The sequence below is a fragment of the Artibeus jamaicensis genome, unplaced genomic scaffold (genome assembly GCF_021234435.1).
Source record: "Artibeus jamaicensis isolate MK-2021 breed Jamaican fruit bat unplaced genomic scaffold, CSHL_Jam_final scaffold_847, whole genome shotgun sequence".
Taxonomy (NCBI): Eukaryota; Metazoa; Chordata; class Mammalia; order Chiroptera; family Phyllostomidae; genus Artibeus; species Artibeus jamaicensis.
Window position 1 is genome coordinate 10,706,339 of NW_026522057.1, and position 20,030 is coordinate 10,726,368.

At 54.1% G+C, this 20,030-nt stretch overlaps 1 protein-coding gene across 4 annotated transcripts in view; it reads right to left on the reverse strand.

Moving 5' to 3' along the window:
- Nucleotides 1–12,401, reverse strand: part of ZNF362 (zinc finger protein 362) — a 39,384-nt gene extending 26,983 nt beyond the window's left edge. The window contains exon 1 of one of the 4 annotated variants that reach the window (XM_053660446.1): nucleotides 12,355–12,401. In XM_053660446.1, coding sequence (XP_053516421.1) covers nucleotides 12,355–12,386 — 32 coding nt within the window. In that variant the 5' untranslated portion in view covers nucleotides 12,387–12,401. Of the gene's footprint in view, nucleotides 1–11,051; nucleotides 11,399–12,354 lie in introns of those variants that run through there. The other 3 variants (XM_037149356.2, XM_037149357.2, XM_037149358.2) reach the window with 3 other exon arrangements.
- Between the last annotated feature and the right edge of the window lie 7,629 nt (nucleotides 12,402–20,030).

The following is a 20,030-nucleotide window of genomic DNA, read 5'->3' on the forward strand; positions in this document are numbered from 1 at the left end:
TAAATGTCGGTAAGGGCTACCTGACAGAGGTGACATGCCATCTGCACTTTGAAGCTGGTCAGGATTCCACCTGGTGGGGAATGAGTGTCTGTACCCCCTCTCCTACCTTGTCCAGCCCCCCTTCGGCTATCGCAAGAGTCTCCTCACAGGTTTCCCCACCTCTGCCCACACCCCCTATTCCATTCTCCTACAGTAGGCACTCTGATATTTCTAAAATATAAAACACAAATCAGACCACAACACTCTCCTCAGAACCTTCCCTGGCTCCCTACTTCCCTCCAGAGAGGGTTAGGATTCCTTAGTCCTTACATATTCGGCCCCTGCTGACCTCTCTGGCCTCCCCTGCCCCACCAGACGGAGTCCTCCCACCCCTTCCCGTCTCACTTCCCCCTGGAGCCCTGTACCCTCCCCATTTCTCCCCCGGCCCCAGCTCACAGGCCGTGACCTCCTGAAAGCCTTCTGGAACCCTCCGCCTCCACCCCAGGCTGTGTTGCGGGGCCTCTTCTCTGTTCCCTCCGTGCCTTCCAGTTCCATCATCAGACACCGAGAACCCCGTTTTCTGCCCGTTTTCCCATCTGCCTCTGCTGCGGGGCAGGTTCTCTATGAGGGCAGAAGAACTGCTGTCACGTACCTTTACGGCCCACACAGTGTCTGCTAAACGTCTGAATAAATGAATTGTCTGGGTGGAGGGAACTGAAAGTGCCGTGGCCTGGGTAGAGGAAAGTCCCTTCTCCCTCTTGTGGGTCCCTTCCACTCACCCTGGCACTGTGCTGTCCCCGGCGTTACACCGTTTCCTATTTCCTGTATCTCAGCCCTATCTGCCTAAGTGATCTGAGAAGGGGCCGTGCACTATAAGGGTTAGCGGACCAAAAACGGTGTTAACAGCTAATAGCCACAGAAAATGGTTCTGCTTCCCAAACGGTGAAAATGAACCCGTGTCACTTGTTAAAATAGCAAAAAGAAATAAAATGATAATGCCAATGCTGGTGCGCTTAGGGTGAAACTGTCACTCTCATTATTGTTGGGAGTATAAATTGGAGCGATCTTTCTTAAAGGCAACCTGGCAATAATATGTCCTACGTTCTAAAAATGTTCAGATTCCCTGGCCTACTGATCTCATTCTTGGCCACCTATCCCTAGAAAATACCCCAAATGGAGACAAAGTTTTGGGTACAAAGCTGTTCGTTTTGGTGGTTTCTTACAAGAGCAAAAACCTGGGACATTCGAAGTTTTAAACAACAGGGGAATGGCCCTGTAAATCATGTGCAACAGTGATATGGTCTCCAGTCATAAATAGCAGACAATGTTTACTGGCATGGTGACGACTTATTTAATATTCATACCAGCCCTACAAGGAGCCAAAGCGCAGAGAGGTTAGGTAACCTGCTCAAAGTCAAGCAGCCCGCGTCTACTCTGGAACTAGAAAGTTGGGTGCCAGAGCCCACACTTTCCACCCTGACACTGGATCCATTAGAAAGAAGGCTCAAAGCCGCCCTGCAGTCATTTAGAAAATACACGTGATACGATGTTAGTTAGGGGTGGGGGAAGGGAAGTTTTGAAAATCGTGTTAAGAGCAGTGACATCAACATAAAAACTAGCTGCTGAGAGAAAAGAGGGGAAGGAAACACGAAAATGCTAATAGCGATGATATTTCAGGCTTCTCTGATTTTTCTAGAGGGTGGTTACGTGACTTTGATTTAGGGGCTATTTTTAATAGAACTAGAAGTTCAGCAGGCTTTGGCCAAGCAAAGGCGCCCCAAGCCACCCACAGCCCCATGTGGACTCTGGCCTCACGCCCCCTGGGTTCACCCAGGGGCAGAGAGGGGCTCAGAGAGGCCAGGGGCTTGCCCAAAGTCCCACAGTGACCCTCATACCCAACCCAGACCCCAATCAGGGAGTCTCCTTCTTATCTGGAGGCTTCAGGAAGGAGGACCAGACCAAACAAAGGAAAGCCTGCCCAGGGCACTCTCCTGCTTAAACCCTTCCTGTGTTCCCATCACTTTGGAGCACACTTCAAACTCCCAGCATGGCACCCAGGGGCCTCTGCCCAGGAAGCCCTGCTGGCCATGTGCAGCCCGATAGGTACCTTCCTCTCCAGCCTCACTACCTGCAGTTTCCTGCAAAATTAGTTGCTCTTGCTCCACTGTGCCTTTGCACAGGCTGTGTCCTTCCATTCGGAGGCTGTCACCCAGCTGAAACCCTGCCAGGTTCCCATCAACCATCAAAAGTCAGCTACGCGTCACTGCCTTGGGAACCCTTCCTGGTCGCTGTCCCTCCAGGCTGTGGCTGCAGCTCTTCCCCGGAGCTCCCACAGCTGCCTGGGTTTCCCCCACCAAAGCGCTGACCCCACTGTCCTAGAATTGCCTGGTTACATGACAGCCCAGTCCCCACACAGAGGGGAGCTCTCCAGGGGAGCCTGGGTCTGCTTCTTGGTTACAACCCCGTGCCCTGCCTCAGCCCCACTGCTCCCTCACTCTTCCTTAAAAGTCACTTTCCGACCTTCTTCCCAACAGGAACTGGGCTCTGCCCTGTTAGGCACATCCACTGCGCCCTGCATTCTCCCTGCCCCACCTTGGTATCATGCCTCTAAATACTCCCTCCAGTCCTGGCCCACAAGGATGGAGCCACAGGCGCAGGCTGTGGTCAAGTGCTGGCCACAGAGTAGGTGCTCAAGTGCCTAGTGCACGCTAGGTGCCTAATAAACGTTCACTGAGAGAATCAATGAGAGGAGGTCTGTCCCTGCGGGCCTGGAAGACTGAGAAGTTTGCCAGGAGAGTGAGCAGAGGGGCAGCAGATGCAAAGGCATGGAACACTGCAACCTTGCTAGGACGGGAAGGGATCTCAAACACGCTCCCCGACCCACAGGAACAACAAGCTACTGCTGGGGGTGCGGCTGGGCTGGGGGCGGGGAGCACGGTATTCCAACAGGGAGAAGGGAGATGTCAAGAGACACCAGGGAAGAGCCGGCCAGGTGGAAGGAGCTGAATGTGCAGAGGCTCAGAGGCAGGGAAGCACAGAGCATCACGTGGGGTCTGCTGTGGGTTTGGTGCAGAAATTCGCAGGCGAAAGAGGGAAAGGTGCCAGGGCAGTTGATAAAGGACCAGAGTTCCAGGCTAAGGGGCTTGGATGAAAGACTGGGGAGAGCGGGGTGAACGGGCAGTCCCTGAGCAGGGAAGGCCGAGGTCAAGGTTTTCAATGAAGAGGTCATTACGGGGCCAGAATGATGCCCTGGAAGGGACAAGCAAGAGGTGATCTAGCAGAGACAAGCTGAGGTTTGCGATCTTCCCAGCACCTTGAAACCCCCTCGTGCTCCAAGGTTTCCGCCCACGACCCCTCTGCCCTCCATGTGCCCCACTGGGTGCGGCCCAGAGCCCTGCGCCCCAGCTGCTGCGCCCCGCCCCACCCCCAAGACCCAGGCCAGCCTCAGAGGCTTGCTCCTGGGAGCTTCCTGTGAGGAACGGGCTCCCAAGGGTCCTAGATCCAATTTGGGCTTCCAAAGCCCTGCGGGGCTGGGAAGGGCTGTTTCCATTGTGACTGATGGAGGGGGGGGGGACCTGCTGTCTGTGCCCTGGTCCGTGGGAACAGGGGTGCTGCCTCTCCCATCCCACTGCCAGCCACCCAGGGCCACCCAGAGCTACCCAGCACAGTGACCCTCACCCTCGCTTGGGAGCCCGAGTGCCCTCACTGAGGAAATGGGTCACAACACTCCCCTCAAGGCTGCGAGAACCGTCTACAAGCTTTGAACACATGCCCTTCCCTGCTTCCATTTCCCCTCGGGATCCCCAGCGCCCATGCCCACAGGGAACGCCTTCTGCCATGAAATGGCAACAACAATAATAATCGTCCCTGAGCAGTTCTTCCATGTCAGGCGCTATTAGATGCTTTACAAGGATTTCTCCCTCAGCCTCCTAGTGACCCTGTGAGGTAGATGCTGTGCCCTTTTAGAAACATAACACGTTCAGGAAGATGCCTGCAACATAAACAGCTTAGTGACTTATTACAAAGCCCCCACCTGCGTCCCTTCGCAACTGCAGTCCCCTTGCATCCCCCAAAGTTCCCACCCTCCTGACATCTGTGGTAACAACTTCTTCCTTGTTTGGGGGCAAGACTCAAGCTCAGGGAAGTATGGAAGCTGCCCAAGGCCATGCAGCTGCTGAGGGCCGAGGGTGCTGGAACCCCCTGCCAAGGGCAAGTCCATTTCCTTTCTGGGCCTTTGCTCCTTCCTCTACAGAACAGATTCAACTACATCACAGCCCCAGTTCCTGGGTCCTCTGAGGGGCGGTGTGGCAACTGACGGGTCAACAGTACAGATTCGGGAATAAGACAGTGGGGGGTGGAAGCCCCGGAGACGGTTTCCAAACTTGGGGGTGACAGCAGCATCTCCACCGTGTTACTTGTGAAGGTTAAATGAGTGAGTCTTTAGAAGAGTGCCTGGTCCCCAGTTCGGACTCTGAATTAGCCACGGTGTTTATTATGTTATTAGGTTCTCTAAGGCGCCCACATTCCGAGGACCCACCTGGAAATCTGGTCAAACAGAGCGGTTACCCCAGCAGGGGGTGGAGAAAGTCAAGTCTGGGGTTAACTCAAAGCAGGACCACCCACTGCTGAACCCCAGCTATGGCCTGGACCCCCAGGAACACTCTAGACAGGGTTGTGGGCAGGGAACCCGGGCAGAGGGTCACAGCCTGTTCTCATGCTGAATCTTAAGACCCCCAGGGGCAGGCAGCTTGTGGGGCAGGTCGGACAGGGCTCGGGACTGCCGGGTGGAGGCTCGCAGACAGCAGGCCCTGAGCAGCAGGGCAAGTCGGCAAAGGGGGAGTCCGGCTGGCCAGACACCGGGCAGGGAGTACCTGGGGTGGACACACGGGGAGGGGTCAAGAGGCGGGAGGAGACCTACCACCGGCCCTGCCAGACCAGGCCCTGCCTGCCCCCACCGGTCTCTTCCACCCTCTCCCAGGTATTGTCTGGGAGCCACCCCTCCTCGCGGTGCCTGACTTCCCACCCCAGGGCCTACGCTCGGGCTGCTCCCTCTGCCTATACGCCCTCAGCTGGAAACCTTCTGGCCACGTTCAGCTACCACTTCCTCCCAGAAGCACCTCTCCCCCACGTACACTGTGACCATCACGCACTACACTGCAGTACATCGACACGTATGAAGCTATGGGGAAGTTGTCGTCATGGAAAAGCAGTTCCTTCCCGGCCAAAATCTAAAACCACATCATCATCCACGTGCTCCTCTGTTCAAGGTCTGTCTCCCCGACCCGGAGAGGAACTATGTCACCCCTCCTCACCTCTATCCCCTGCATGTAGCACGTGGCCTGGTATATAGTAAATGCTCAAGAAACGCTGCTGAATGACGGTGGGAGAGGGAAACGAGCAGCCGGCTCCTCCCTGCACGCAGATCCAGGTCGAGTCTGGGCACAGACCTGAGCGGGGAGGGATCATGTGCACAGCCCAGGACGTGAGGCTACACCCTCACAGTGTAAATGGATGTGCACGCAAAATACGCCAACATGTAAAAACACACATGTATACGAGTGCGTGTACAGGAGATAAACATAACATGTACCATGCATGTGAGAAAGTACATGAGGAGCGGCAGGTGTGCAGTTATTTGTCATTTCCTAGGAGGGGACACACAGGTGTCTGCACGGCAGCCCTGTGCGTCCGGAATGTTCCCCTGGTTGTAGAGGTGAGGAGGCTGGTGCCGAGGGAACTTCCCCGAAGAGGCCTGTCCCTGCCTTTGAACCCCAGGCACACGCTGCGGCAGCCTATTGGCACCAGGCGGGGGGCAGAAAGCCCACTGGGCCAAGCATCTCGAGACATGAGTGTCCTTGGACAAGGCCCACTCCTCCCCCTTCCCACTGTCATCGCCATAATGGACCAAATGAGGTTCGACTGGCTAATCTATGAGGTCCACCTCTCTCCAATTACTGTGTGACTTTAGATCTCAGATGGCTCTCCAAGGATGGGGTGTGTAAACATCATTGATGCAGACCTTCTTGGGGCTACATGGAGCAGTAACTGTCCTCTTTCCCTAAGCACACCAAGCCTGCCCAGTGCCCTGGGACAAGTGCCCAGCATGGCGCTACAGAGAGGGGAGGAGCTCAGGATGCGCTCTTTGTACTACTATTCATTCATTCATTCATTCATTCATTCATATACTCAACACCATGCACCACAGCTGTCTGCCTTCCAGGAGCTCACAACCCAGTGGGGAGAAAGAAGCTTCTAAAGTCACAAAAGCGTGAGGACAAGAGCACTGGAAACCATGACCCTCTCATCACTCCGCACTTTATAAAGGAAGCCTTTCCGGCAATGACAACTGTCCAACAGGGGAGAATGGGGAACCTGGTGAGAAGGGAGCCCCCTGCCACTCTGGCCCTTTTCTCCAAGATGTGGGAAGGGGACTCCAGCTGTGTGCAGGGGCTGGCGAAGCTGGGCTTCTCCTCAACAGCTGTGGGAGTCTGAGCAGGAGCCCCAGAATGCTCGGTTCAAACCCAACCAGGGCCTCGCCGAGCTCTGTGGGCCCTGGCAAGTTACCTAATCTGCACCTCGATTTCCTCATCTGCAAAATGAGGGTAATGACAATTAGGATTATGCCCATTAACACTTATAAAGCCTATTAGGACCGGACCTGACACGCAGTGAGAGTGAGGCAGTGAGAGTCCCCTTTGTAAGATTCTAAATCCCAGATCTGAGCCTGCGAACACTCCAAGTGTCAGAGTTTCTGAGGAGGAAAGCTTCTCGATGCTAAGATTCTGAGGTTGGAGGAGACGGGGATTCTTAGATCCTGTGATTTAATCATCTCATTATTTCCTAACAACAGCCCGGAGCCTCCCGGGGGAGGACAGGACAGAGTTTGGTGTCACTTCATCTCCCAGGCGCTGCCAAGGCAGCCGCCACGGCAGCCGCCACACCTGGGCTCCCAGCACTTCCTCGCCTGCATGACAGGCCGGGGCCACTGCGCTGGAACCGCCCACCCGCTTGCCTGCATGGGGCAGACGCGCGTTCCCGCAGAGCAGACAGACAAGCAGTGCAAATGAACAAATAAATGAGAAAGTTTCAGACACTGATTTCACAGCCACAAGAAACATAAAAAGGGGCAGACCTGACCGAGAGTGGCCGTGGGGAGTTATTACAGAACAGGCGGTCAGGGAAGCCCCTCTGAGGAGGTGGCATTTGAGTGGGAACCTGTAAAACAAGAAGGTGCTGGCCACGCAAATGTTCAGGTGGGGGATGTGCAAGGCCCCTGCCAACAGGCTTTGCAAACTCGAGGTACAGAAAGGAGCCAGTGTGGCTGGAGGTGCTGAGGCTGGGGGTGGGAGGGGGTGGGCAGGGGAGCTGGGTCTGAGGGGTGGGCAGGCCCAGACCTGACAGGCCTTGTAGGACTTGGGGTTTTTGTTTTTCTGAATGCCTAGAAACCATCAGAAGTTTCCGCAGTGGAATGACAAGGCAGAGCAGGGCTTTCAGGGTCCCTGGACATCATCTGGATCATTCTGAAAACACTCCAAGAGTTTTCAAAATCAAGGTAGAACCTAGGCCAGCAATCGACACTCCTCATAAATCAGTCGGTGTATTCTGAGTTCCCACCGCACGCCTGGCTAGGGCTGGGAGACCTTGCAGAGATTCTTGTTATATCACTCCCACCACCCATGAGAGCCTCACAGAGAATACTCCATCTTACGTGTAAGAAACCGAGGTTCAGGGAGGGGAAGAATGTGCCCCAAGTCATGCAAACCACACACCACACTGTGCCAACTGCAAAGTTCAGCACACAAATGGGACTTGGTCCCAGGCCCCCACTCCACCTCTGTGGCGGTCTGTGGAACTGCTCTGGTATTTTTAAGCCTCCTCTTTTCCGAGACCTTCCCTGGGGACTCGTGCGGACACTCGTCAACACTGCCCTGGCTAGTGTTACATAGCGCTGCAGCCTTACACCCTTTCCCTGTTGGCTTTGGAGCCCAAAGGACCGCACTCCCATCTCACATGGCTGTCCAGCCTGCGCTAGGCATGCTGGGGACTGGATGGATGGATGGACAGACGGATGGATAGATGGATGGATGGATGGATGGACAGACGGATGGATGAATGAACAGAGAGAGAAACAGATGGACGACAGACGGACTACTGAAATGACTAACCAATAAACTAATGAATAAATGAAAGAATAAAGAATAAAAAGAATAAAAGATCTAGCAGACCAATAAATGAATAACTAATGAATGGCAGATGAATGAAGGAAGGAACAAGTCTTACTTTACCGAGAAGCAGGGCAGAGAAGTGCCTACCCAGGGAAGGGCTGGAGCCAGCCTATCTTCAGCCCCAGTTCCCACCTCACCCACACACCAGCTTCTCCTCCAGCGACAGCCATTTGCCTCCATTCCTCAAGAAGTCAGACAGCCTATTCCTCAGTCCCGGGACAGACCTGTGTCTCCACGTGTTGGCCACTCCAGTGCCCACCAGCACCACCAGCAATCACAGCTGTCCTGAGCCCAGTGGAGCCTGGTAGTGGGAAAGCAGCTCACTGTTCCTGAGTGTCTCACAGAGGCAAGGAAACAAAAGCCCAGGGCTCTGGTCCCGGTGGGGCCTGGCATGGCTGGGTGACTTCAAAACAGTGGCTTCCCCTCTCTGAGCCCAGATGATTTCTCAGGGCCTTTTTAGCTCTGACAGTCTTTAGGGGGTGGGCCTCTAGATTTTTACAGTCGCTGGGTCAGCAGAAGTTAAGAGATCAAAAACTGGAAGATAGGAAATAGTCCTGTTGATGAGCACCAAAGTCCACCCAGGAAAAGGCCCCCCAGACAAGAAGCCTGGAAGCTGGGGTTTAAGCCTTTCTCTGCCACTGCTCAACCTCTCCAGACCTCAGTTTCCCAAATTTTAAGATGGGGTTAAGTATCCCCACCTTGACAATTTCATCCTAACGGAGTTCCTGAGAAAGCCTGTTGTGATACCAACCATGCACTACACTGTACAAACTGTAAAGTTCCATTCACCCAGGAAGGATTATTATGGTGGAGGGGGTAGGGGGTGGAGGGAGCCATATTGTCCCATTCTAATCTAGCTCTTTCTAAATGGCCCTCTCAGGGGTCACAGCCAGAGAACAGTAGAGAGAGCCCAGAAATAGGAGCAAGAACATCTGGGCCACTGATTCAGCTACCCTAACAGAGGCAATGTGACTTTGGGCAAGTCACTTCCCCTCTCTGGACTTGTTTCTTCATCTGAAAAATGCCTGGCTTGGTACCTCTGGCTCAGGCTTGCCAAGTTTACAGCCGTGAACCCCTGTACCCCAACCTTCAACCCCTGACTCTGCCCTCAGGGAGCTCACACCGCCCCATGGGGCCCGACACAGACCAGGAGTGAGATAAGAGGCGTCACTCCCCCAGGAGTTCCTAGGGCAGGGCCAGAAGGGCGCGGGATCCTCCCAGGACAGACACTTTCCCAAGCCAGGAGAGACCTGACCCAGCCGCCCGGGTGGCCCGGGTGCCTCGGACAGCGCCAACCACCTCAGATCCAGCCTTCAGACCCTCGGCAGCCTGCAGAGCCAGCAGGTCCTGACCTGTCTAGCAAGATACCTCAGGAACTCCACTGCCTCCAACGGAAGAGCCCTCCAGGGCGCTGGCAGGGGTGGCAGAAGGGGGTAGGAGCCAACGCAGGGGAGAGTCTCAGATGACCCCCACTAACAAACCAGAGGAGGCCCCCCCACACCAGACAGCCTCCCAGACAGGACCCACTGGGGCTGCCAGCTTGCACCCAGCCAAGAGCCCACCCCTGGGGGCATTTACCACCAGATGCCACCTCCTGCAGCCAGGAGGCCCACCAGGTTGGGGAAGGGGGTCTCCAACTGCCAACAAAGCACACTTGCCAGAGGGCTTCCTGAGCCACTCTGGTACCCGGGGCTGCCCCCACCCCGGGGTGGGGGGGGCCACCCATGAAGGAGACAGGCCCACTCCCCACACACGCTGCTGGAGGGCAGGGTGAGGGAGAGGTTTATTTCCTCTTGCCAGAAGTCTCCCTTGGAAACCCCGAGCCCACTCCAGCCCCTAGTGCCAGCCCTCTCCCCCAAACCTGAGAATATAGTTCCTTAAAATACCATTTGCATAGAGCCTCTTCCAAAAGGCATTTCCCGGTCCCCTCAAACCCCCATCCCCAACCCCGCACATGCCTCCCGCAGCTCTGAGGAAACCGGCAGTTAACTTTTTCCCAAAATTCCTGCAAAGGCGACTGGCTGGGGGGAGAAATGGACCCCGAGATCCTTTCGCGGCATTTCACAGCCTTCCGAAAAAAAAGAGACAGACAGAGACAGAGAGAGAGAGAGCTTTAAAAAAAGAAGAAGAAAAGAAAACTTTCGGAGTTAACTTTAAATTCCCAGCCCTACCCCCCAAATCGCCCAGCGGCTTCCTTTTTTTTCTTTAAAGTGCAATTGCATTGTGTCTCACCTCCCCGAAAGGCTCGCGGCTCTCGCCAAAGAAAAAGAAAAAAAGCCAACCCTTCGGGTGCCCCCTCTGCTTCCAGCCGCCTCTCCCACATTCTCAGACAGTTTTATTAAAATTTTCAGACAAAAGAAAAACAAAAATGGCAGCCTGGCTTATTTTTAAAACAGGACAGGGACGCCATATTCTGCAGATCTGCAAAAAAAGGGAGAAATCCGGCACTGGCCGCTGCACCGGGCCGGCTGCAAAGTGCGCGAACCGCGCCGTTTGCAATCCGTTTATTTGCATTAAGTCCCATGAATCATTGTTTACCGGAGAATTGCAGCAGGTTTGAATAGCCCGGCTTAAGAAAACACACACACACGCACACACACACACACTCGGAGCAGACCCAGACACGCCGCCGGAGACACTTCCTACCCCGCGCGACGCCGCCGCTCCGGGCCCGGCCGCAGGCGCTGGCGGCCCCGGGCCTCGGAGCTCCCGGCCCGCGCTGACAGCGCCCGAGTCCGGGCCCGCACCCCGGCCCGCAACTCCGCGCAACTTTCCCGCGGGCGGGCACTCGGGCGGGCACCCACCGCCACCGAGCCCGCTCCCCCCGCGCCCCGGGCCCGCACGGACCTGGCTGTGCTGGCGGCGGCTCCGGGACGCGGCCGCAGCCCCGCGCCCGGCGGCCCGAGCAGGGCCGGGCTGGGGCTCCGGCTCCGGGCTCCGGCTCGGTGCGGAGCCGCGCGCAAACCTTCCGGGTCGCCTGCTGTTCACTTCTGGGTTCTGCAAGCGCCGAGGCGGCGGCGGCGGCGGCGGGAGGCTGGGTCTGCAGCGCCGCGCGGCCCCCCGTGCGCTCGGCGAGCCCCCGCGCCAGGCGCCCGGCTCCGGGGGGGCCGCGTCGGGCCCCCGCCTCTCCGACTGCGCAGCCCCTCCGGCCCCGGGGGCTCCCGCGAGTGGGCAGCGCCGGGCGCGGGCTACGGCGCGCGAAGGGAGGGGGACGGGCAGGGGGCGGGGGCGGGCCGCGCGCTGGGGGCCCCGCTCGGGCCCCGGGGCCTCGTCTCGCGCTCGCCGCCGCTGCCGCAGCCACAGCCTCGCAAAGTTGCGCGGCGCCCACCGTCCGCGCCGCGCCGGAGGCAGAGCCACAAAGGAACTCCTCGCCCCCCTCCGCCCGCCCGAGCCACGCGGGGAGGGCACCGACGCCCGGCCCTAGGCCAGCCCCTTCCCCAGCGCGGGGGCTCCCGGGGCCCCGGCGGCCGCGGCCATTGTCCCGCCCTGGCTGGGCTGCCGCCTCGCTGCCCGCTCACCGGTGATGGCGGGCTGGGGACCTGGGCCTGGCGGGCCGTGGCCCTGACCATGGCAACCCTGCTGGGGGCCAGGCTGCCCATGGGGGGGGGTCTCCTTCGCAGACGCAGGCAGGAGAGGACCCCCAGAATGGGCCCCCACACCTGAGAACTAACGATCGTGCTCAAACTCCAGGCTGAGATTTTTTTTAGGCGAGGACATGGGGATGGGGGTCAGAAGTTTGGACAGGACAGGCCACCCCTCCCTCCGCAGGCTTCGTCCCTCCCTGGTTCTAGGCCAGAGCCCCCAAAGGGTGGGGCCGCCGGACTCTGTCAGCGGCTCTTCTGCAGAATCTATCAGAGGTGGCACCGGCTGTCCCCAGCTCCAGACCTCAGAGCCATCTGTGTATGACTCCTCCTCCCGCCTCACCCTCCCCAGCCAATCAGTCACCAAGTCCTCCGGATTCGGCCTCCCGGGCCGTGTCAGCTTCCAAACTTCACTTTCTACCTGAGTTGGCCGATCCTTAGGTCCTTTCCCTAGCTCAGACTTCTAACACTGACTGCCACCCAGCCTCTGGGCCACCATGAATCAAGGTCGGCCCTGCCCTCAGGGAACACCCATTCCCCAGGGAGAGGGCAGGCACATGTACAATCACCTGCCACAGGTTTGCCATCCTCCAGGAAGCATTTCCCAGTTTCTGCGCAGTGTTGAGGGCCTGCTGTCAGGTGCTCTGCCACTGGCTGGGAACAGCTGCGAACAAGTTGGACCAAGTGCCTGTCCTCATGGCGCTTGCAGTCGGGCACAGACGCCAAGGCTGTGAGCAGCTAGAGGACGGGACACACAAAGTCACCATTATTAGTTTGTCACCACTTGAAAACACACCATTTGTTTTCAAGCCCAAGTCCCGAGCACGGTGCCTGGCACAGAGCTGAGCACAATACACGTATGTGGCATGAAGTCGTTGGGACTGCAACGCACCGGGAGGACACAGAGGAGGCCACTCTTTCTCAGAGTGAGTCGTCCTACACTCTGAGGTGGGAGTCTTCAGAAATTGGATCTGGTGTGAGCTGGCAGGGGGGAAAAGGCGGGGCCTTTGGTTTCCAGAAAAATGGGGGTGATAAATGTCAACCCATTGTTGGGAAGTTCAGTAAGACAATACATTAAGAAATGGAGAGACGAGACCATCTCTCGTGCAAAAGAATTCAAAATCACTTATGTAGATAGTCAAGGAGTTGGAGCATAAATCTCCACTCTTTAAGTGTGCGCTTTGCCTTGCGACATCCACAGTGCATAGCATGAAATAGGAGGGAGAAGGTAACTTCGCAGTGGAAACACTAAACAACTACAACCTCAGCCAGGGGATCACGGCCAACACCCACAGCCACAGATGGTTCTGACAGTACATGCATCACACAGCAGACGAAAGTGACACTTTACCTCTGTGGATTTCCTCCCAATAACCTGTAACCCCAGCCTTGTCATAAGAAAAACACCAGACAAACCTGAATAGTGGGGCCTCCTGAAGATATCTCAGCAGGACTCCTCAAAACTGTCAAGCTCATCAAAAACAAGGAACATTTGAGAAATCGTCACTGTCCAGAGGAGCCTAAAGAGCAAAAACAAATGTCATGTGGTGTCCTAGACAGGGTCCTGGGACAGAAACAAGACAAGAGGTAAAAACTGAGAAAATCTTAATAAACTGGAATTCAGTTCATAATGTATTAGTGAAAGTATTCATTAGTAAATAAGTGTAACATTTTGTAACAAATATATTAACAAAAGGTGTTACTAATAGGGAAAACGTGGGGGGAGTGTGGAAACTCTGTTACAGCTTCTCAATTTTTTGTAAATCTAAAACCGTTTTAGAAAAATAAGTTCCAACAACAAAAAATCCTTCAAAAGGTGTAACAATTTGTGTCATTGTTGATGTCATCATTAGTTGTTGAAATAATGCTTGACATGGCACCTAATAAATATATTGTAAAGGGCCCAACAGATGTTACTGTGTTGTTACTATCATCGTCATCATTGTAAGTCTAGGCACTTACAAGAGCACGTGCAAAGATGCCAGAGTTTAGGGAAGAAAGGGAGATGAGACAGATTCCAGAAGGCTGTGACTGCTGAGATGAGGCCTCGATAGCAGAGTTAGGCGGGGAGGGTACCATGACCTGGCCCATCTGCCTCACCAGTCTCCTGCATAACGACCCGGAAAGCTGCTCCAGCCAGACAGAGCGCACTGCCTTCTCAGGCCTTGCCGTCCCCCTTCTCAGGTCTTTGAACCTGCCGTTTCCTCTGCCTGGAACACCCTCCCTTGTCCTTTCATCCCACCCTTCCTGGTCACCTTTAAGGCATCCTTCAGATCTTAACTTAGATGCCCTCTGAGTGGCCTTCTCTCACTAGCCAAGATGCTTTCAATATGGTCTGAATGGAGTCAGTGTGAGCTGAGATGCAAGAAGCCAGAGATGCAGTGACTGAGTTCACTGGCACCCAGACTCCTCTCCTCAAATGCAGCCACACCAGATGCTGCCCCTTCCCTGAACACACTCTGTGTCTCCAAGCCTCTGCTCACGCCGATCCCTCTGCTGGGGAATGTTAGCCTTTTTGCTGCATCTCTTATCTCTGGCAAACACCTATTGTACTTCCTAAGGCTCGGCTTAAACATCTCCTTCTCTGAAGAGCCATCCCATGTCCTCACATGGAAAGAGGCACTTCCCTCTGACTCCCGAGAGCACCTGTTCCTCTGACCGCACTGCTGGCATGTGCATTAGAATAAGTGTTTGGCCCTGACCAGTGTGGCTCAGTCGGTTGGGCGTCATTCCTCGAAGTGAAGGTCACCGGGTCCATCCCCAGTCAGGACACATGTCTGGGTCGTGGGCCCAGTCCCCAGTCAGGCACGTGGTTGGGACGGTCTCCGACAGGCAACTCACTGATGTTTCTCTCCCTCTCTTCCCCCCTCCCTATCCTCGCTCTAAAAATAAATAAATAAAATCTTTTTTAAAAAAAGAAGTGCTGAATGGATGAACGAATGCTGGGGCAGACAGCAAGCCCACTCTCACTCTCTCCAATTCCTCACATCTCCCTTACTCTCTTCCAGGAAGCCCTCCATGACTGCTCCAAAGCACTGTTTCCCTCCCTCTTTTTAACGTTTACAATTTAGCCCCTGATTATATTCTGCTGTATCTATAAGTATTTATCCTTTGGATTATAGTAAATTCCTTTAGGAAGGAACTATGTGACATATGTTCTGGGTTGGTTTTTTTTTTTCACTCATTCAACAAGTATTTACCAAGCACCTCCTTCTATGTCGAAGGGAGGGTCTCAGGCTCTGGAGAGGCTCTGCTCTGACAAGAGCTTTGGTTAAGATACACAGTTAGTCAGGATAAGCCAGACCATGCTGCAGTAACAAAGAACTCCGAAACCTCGTGACATAACACCAGAGGAGTTTATATCTCGCTGTGCCACATGCCCATCCTATGTCCTCTGCTCCAGTCACCCAGAGATACTTAGACTCAGGGGTCCTTACTGTCTTGAAGCTGCGTCCACTGGAATGTGTGACTTTCTTCGTTACCTCGGCAGGAGAAGAGAAACTGGAGGCTCGTGTGTGGATTTGACACTGCTTCAGATGGAAAGGTACACATAGCACTTCTCCTCACTATCCATTGGCCAAGAGTAGTCACATGGTCCTGCCCAAATGCCAGGGAAGTTGAGAAGCACAGCGTTCCTCCGGGAGAGAAAGACAAGTAGACATCGGGGAGTTCTCCCCAGTCTGTTCCAAGAGACAGAATTTAACACATAATCAAGGGACTAATCAAAGACGAATGGTTGAGCATGTGAATCCTCTGCCCAGGTGCCCCCTTCGCCTTTCCCCATTGTGTTTCCCTCCAGAAGGGCTTAGAGCTCAGAGTGAATAGATTTGGTTTAGGAGTCCAGCAGAGCTGTGTTTGAAGCCTGGCTTTGTCACTTACAGGCTAATGATTTTAGGCAAGTTTCTCCCTTTCCCTGGGCCCCAGTTTTCTCCTGAGCAAACTGAGCATAATACCTACTTCATAGGACACGTATTAAGTAAGATCGCATATGGGCTCAGCCACTGCAGGGACGGTTGCCTGTAATTCGGGAACCCACTCCCACCTCCCCTCCCCTGGAAAATCTTCCCTGAGAACACCAGCCCAGGTTTCCCCTCGCCCCCACGGCAACTTCTCAAGCCCTTCCCATCTGTATCATCCAAGTTATAAGAAGAGAAAAAGTGTCATTTAAATCGCAAACTGGCCTCTCTGCCTTCTTAAGGTGGTGGCACAACTCATATCAGCGTGAAACCGAATCTGTCTGTGCTCTCCTTTCCATTTTGGGGGGTGGGGGTAAGAAGGGAAAAACGCTACTGCCTCCTCTGTGAATACTGAGCGCTTGGTGGGCCCTCTGTTAGGCAGAGATCAGTGGAGCTTGGGATATGGGTTGCCCCGTATCAAGGGTTGTCCATGAGCTGAGCAGGAAATGGGGCCTAAACTGCTTTGTGTGATAAAATCATGGGGACCATGTGCCCTGAGTCTCCGCATGGTCTGGCCCCTGCCCAGATCCTCCACCCCCAGCCAGGGCCGCTGTCCCCCTTGGCCGCTGTGCTCTGGCCGCATGGCCCTCCTCTGAGTTCTGGAAGGCATGCTGCTTTCCTTGGCTACGTGGCCTCTGCAGTCCCCTCCCCTTGGCAGGTGCTCCCCCACCTGAGCACACCTGCCACGCCCCACCGCCACCGCACGAGCGTTCACCCAGCCCGTCCTGGTTCGTACCCGCATCCTGAGGGCAGCGGCCTGCTATTGTCCTCAGGGCGATAGACTCAGGGCTCCGCGGACTTCTCCTTGTCTTCACCCTCACCCCAGCTGTAATTCCGCATCCAGATTTCTAATCCCATGATTCAACATCCAACTGTAAAGTGGGTGCTCAATACATATTTGTTCATTCACTCATCCGATAAAAAGTGGTGGGGATTGAATATTCGAAGGCGAGGGGACTCAGCGAATGAGCTGGATGAAACATGTGAGCTCTGTCTTGAAATGTGGGCCCCATCAGCGCAATGGGAGAGCTTGAGGAGAGCGGTGGCCGGCGGACAGGTGGCAGGAGGAGGTAAAAACGGGATAATATTGTTCATCTTTCTGCCTTTTGCATTGCTATGATACAACCCTCACTCTGTTTCTTAAGCCTGCAGTAAAAGGAGCTGCATGCCAAAGGCCGGGATTGGCACTGGGTGGAGAGGAGGGATGGACAGAAGAGAGTAAAGGTGCATCAGGAGTAGACAGTTGGAGCTGGAAGTGATCAGGACTTTGCAAGTCACTGGATGTCTTTGGAACATCGATGGATTTCTGCAAAACGTGAAGTAGAACATTCCAGTCAGTTTTTATTTAAATCTCAAAGGACTAGGAATCTGGATTTTCAGTACGAAGACTGTTGGGACTGATTAGCGATGTCTGCCGTGGACGGGCACAGCTGGTTACCAAGGCCAGCCTTATTCAGGGGCTCCCGGCTCTGCAATTTAGCATTTGCCTAACCAGAGGGTCAAGACTACGTCTTAGTCATCTTCTGAGTCTCTACAATTAGCAGTGAGCTGGGGGTGTGAGGTGCAAGGAGGTGGCAGAGGGAAGGGCAGGGGAGCAGACCAGAGCCAGCAGCGACGTCAGAGCCCCAGACAGGCGGCACGTGTGGATCCAGGTCCCGACTCTGTGAAGTGGCCTCACTGACCTAGGGTCTGTCACGCTGCATCTCCAGGCCTCAATTTCTTCAACTGTGAAATGGGCCAAGAATGGTACCTGGTCGCAAGTTACAAGTGAAAAGCATGAGCGTTTTGAGATGAGACGTGCAAGGTTCAAATACTGGTTCCCACTAGTTTTAAAACCTCAGGGCATCTCAGCCTTCTCATTTATAGAATGAGGGTAGTAATTATTTCACAGGATTGGCAATTGTCTACACCACATTTACCAAGCGTTTACTATAAGGCAACTTGCCGGGCTTTTCAGGGGCACGGTCTTACCTGGAGAAGGTGCAGCGCCCAGCACGGTGCCCAGAATCTGGCCCGTGCTCTGGGATGTCCATTCCTCTTTTCCTACAGGATCCAAGGAGTTCATGGGTGTGGAAGGGCTTGATCACCCACAAACCACCTTCAGAAATTGAAGGCAGTGACTATTTACGAGGAGGATCGGCCAGTGCTCAGCGGGTCACAACAGATCTGGACCTAGCTCTCCTTTATGACTGGCCCTGGGGACTGCCAGGGAAGAGGGCAGAAGTGCTATAATGAAAGGGCAGACAATTACCTTCCCTTATAATTACCATTTGCAGTAATTAAATAATAATAGCCTTTTGTAGGCCCCGAGAACCTAAAGCAGCCCACGTAGATAACATCTGGTTCCCGTTCTCTTCTGCCAGGAATTGTGTGCCCACAGGGACAGAATGGGGAAATTGAGGCAAGGAAAGGAATAAGGCCTGGTGGCTAAGGTAGTTCCGGACACTCAATAAATACTTGTGGAATGAATGAATGAATGGATTCAGTTGCCTAGAGCATTCCTGTGGTTAGTGCCTCGGAGGACAGATGACGTGATAACACAGATAAAAAAACAACTCCCGTTCTGTTCTTTTGGTAATCTGCGTGGTGCAGGTAGGGAGGAAATACCTGCAGAGGTGTCTAGACGTACACCTGAGACGGCCTCAGGACTACCACCGCGCCATCAGGTGGGCAGCGGAACTTGACTAGAAAGGGCTGGGAGGACTAGGGGCACTGGCTGGGCTGGGAGGCAGGCCTTACTGAGGCTCGGAGCCCACAGGCGCTGCAGAGCGGCCGTGGAGCCACCCTGGCCACCCTAGCTGAGTTCGAATCCCAGTTCTGGGTGACGCTGGGTGAGTCTCCTAACCTTTCTGTGCCACGGTTTTCTCATCTATAACATGAAGAGACTTAATCAGATTTCCCAATTCATAGCACTAGCGTGAGGAGGAGCTGCTGGCTAGGCACGTCGGCCACTTAAGTGGTTATTGTCATAAATACATGAGCTGGGTTGCAGCCACTACGGAGCCAGTTGTGAAGACTTGTAGAGAGAGAGGGTTCTTACAGGAAGGGGCTCCCTCGGTCACCCTCCTCCCAGCACAGCAGGGGGCTTGTCAGAAGCTGGGAGACCCCCAAGGGAGGTGTCCCCTGTGCTATAGTGTTGAGTTCATGACTCTGGGCCCCATCCAACCTTTGAACCCTGCAAAATGAGATAATGTTTGTAAAAGCACTTTGCAAAACAGAAAGTGCTCTAGAATTTCAGCGATCATTCGCAGGAACTGCATTCCTACTTCCCGCATCCCATCCTTCTTTCTTTCACTGACAATGTCTTTGCCAGCCTCCAAATGCGTGGACACCTTTTTCATCTTTCTTTTCTTTCTTCTTTTTTAAGTGTACTTACTTTTTCTATTATAAAAGCCATACATGCTTATGCTAGAAACATTAAAAAATATATAAAAGTCAAAGAAAATGGGGGAAAATGTCCTTTGGGCCCATGACCTAGTGATAACTAATAGTTTAATGTATCCCCTTCTATTGGGGTTGAGGGAGGCGTTTTTACAATGGCATGTTTACCAAATGTGCTCATCTAGTAATATGCAAACTTACATATAATTATTTTGAGTATCTTTTTTTCCTTATTATAACAAATGGATAAAATTAGTACATAAAGCAAAAGAAGGAAAAAAGGGGAATACTAACTGGGATCCCCCAGCTCAGATGCAGTGCAGCCCCAGGTGCCTCCCTCCATGTCCTGCCTGGTCATTTTCCAAAAAACTTGCAGCTTTGGGCCCTGGCCAGGTGGCTCAGATGGTTGGGGTGTTGTCTGTTACACCAAAAGATTGCAGGTTCGATCCCTGGTCAGGGCACATGCCTGGTTGCAGGTTCGATCCCCGGTGGGAAGTCTGGATTCTGAATTCTCAGCCCTAGTTTTCAATGTTCTAATGGATTTTTGTCTTTTTCTGAGTCTTCATAGGTCTGTTGGTGGGTGTATCACTATGAGCTTGCTGGATTCCACTTTAAAAGTTTGTCTCCAGCCTCTTTGACCTTTTGTGCCATTTCTCCCCAGTGACACTTTCTCCTGCTTGAAATTCTCACCTCCCTTGACTTCTGTGATGCCGCTTGTCACTGAACTCTCCTTTCGCCTCTCTGATCCTTCCTCTCCTGACTTCCCTTCCTCCCCAGCTCTTAAATCTGGGTCTCCCTATGGCTCATCCTTCTCTCTTTTTTGTGTAATTTCTTCTATTCTTCCCCTCACTTGCTCAAGGTTAATTCTCTCACCCCGATCTGTCCCTCCCGCCCCAGAATCACAAACC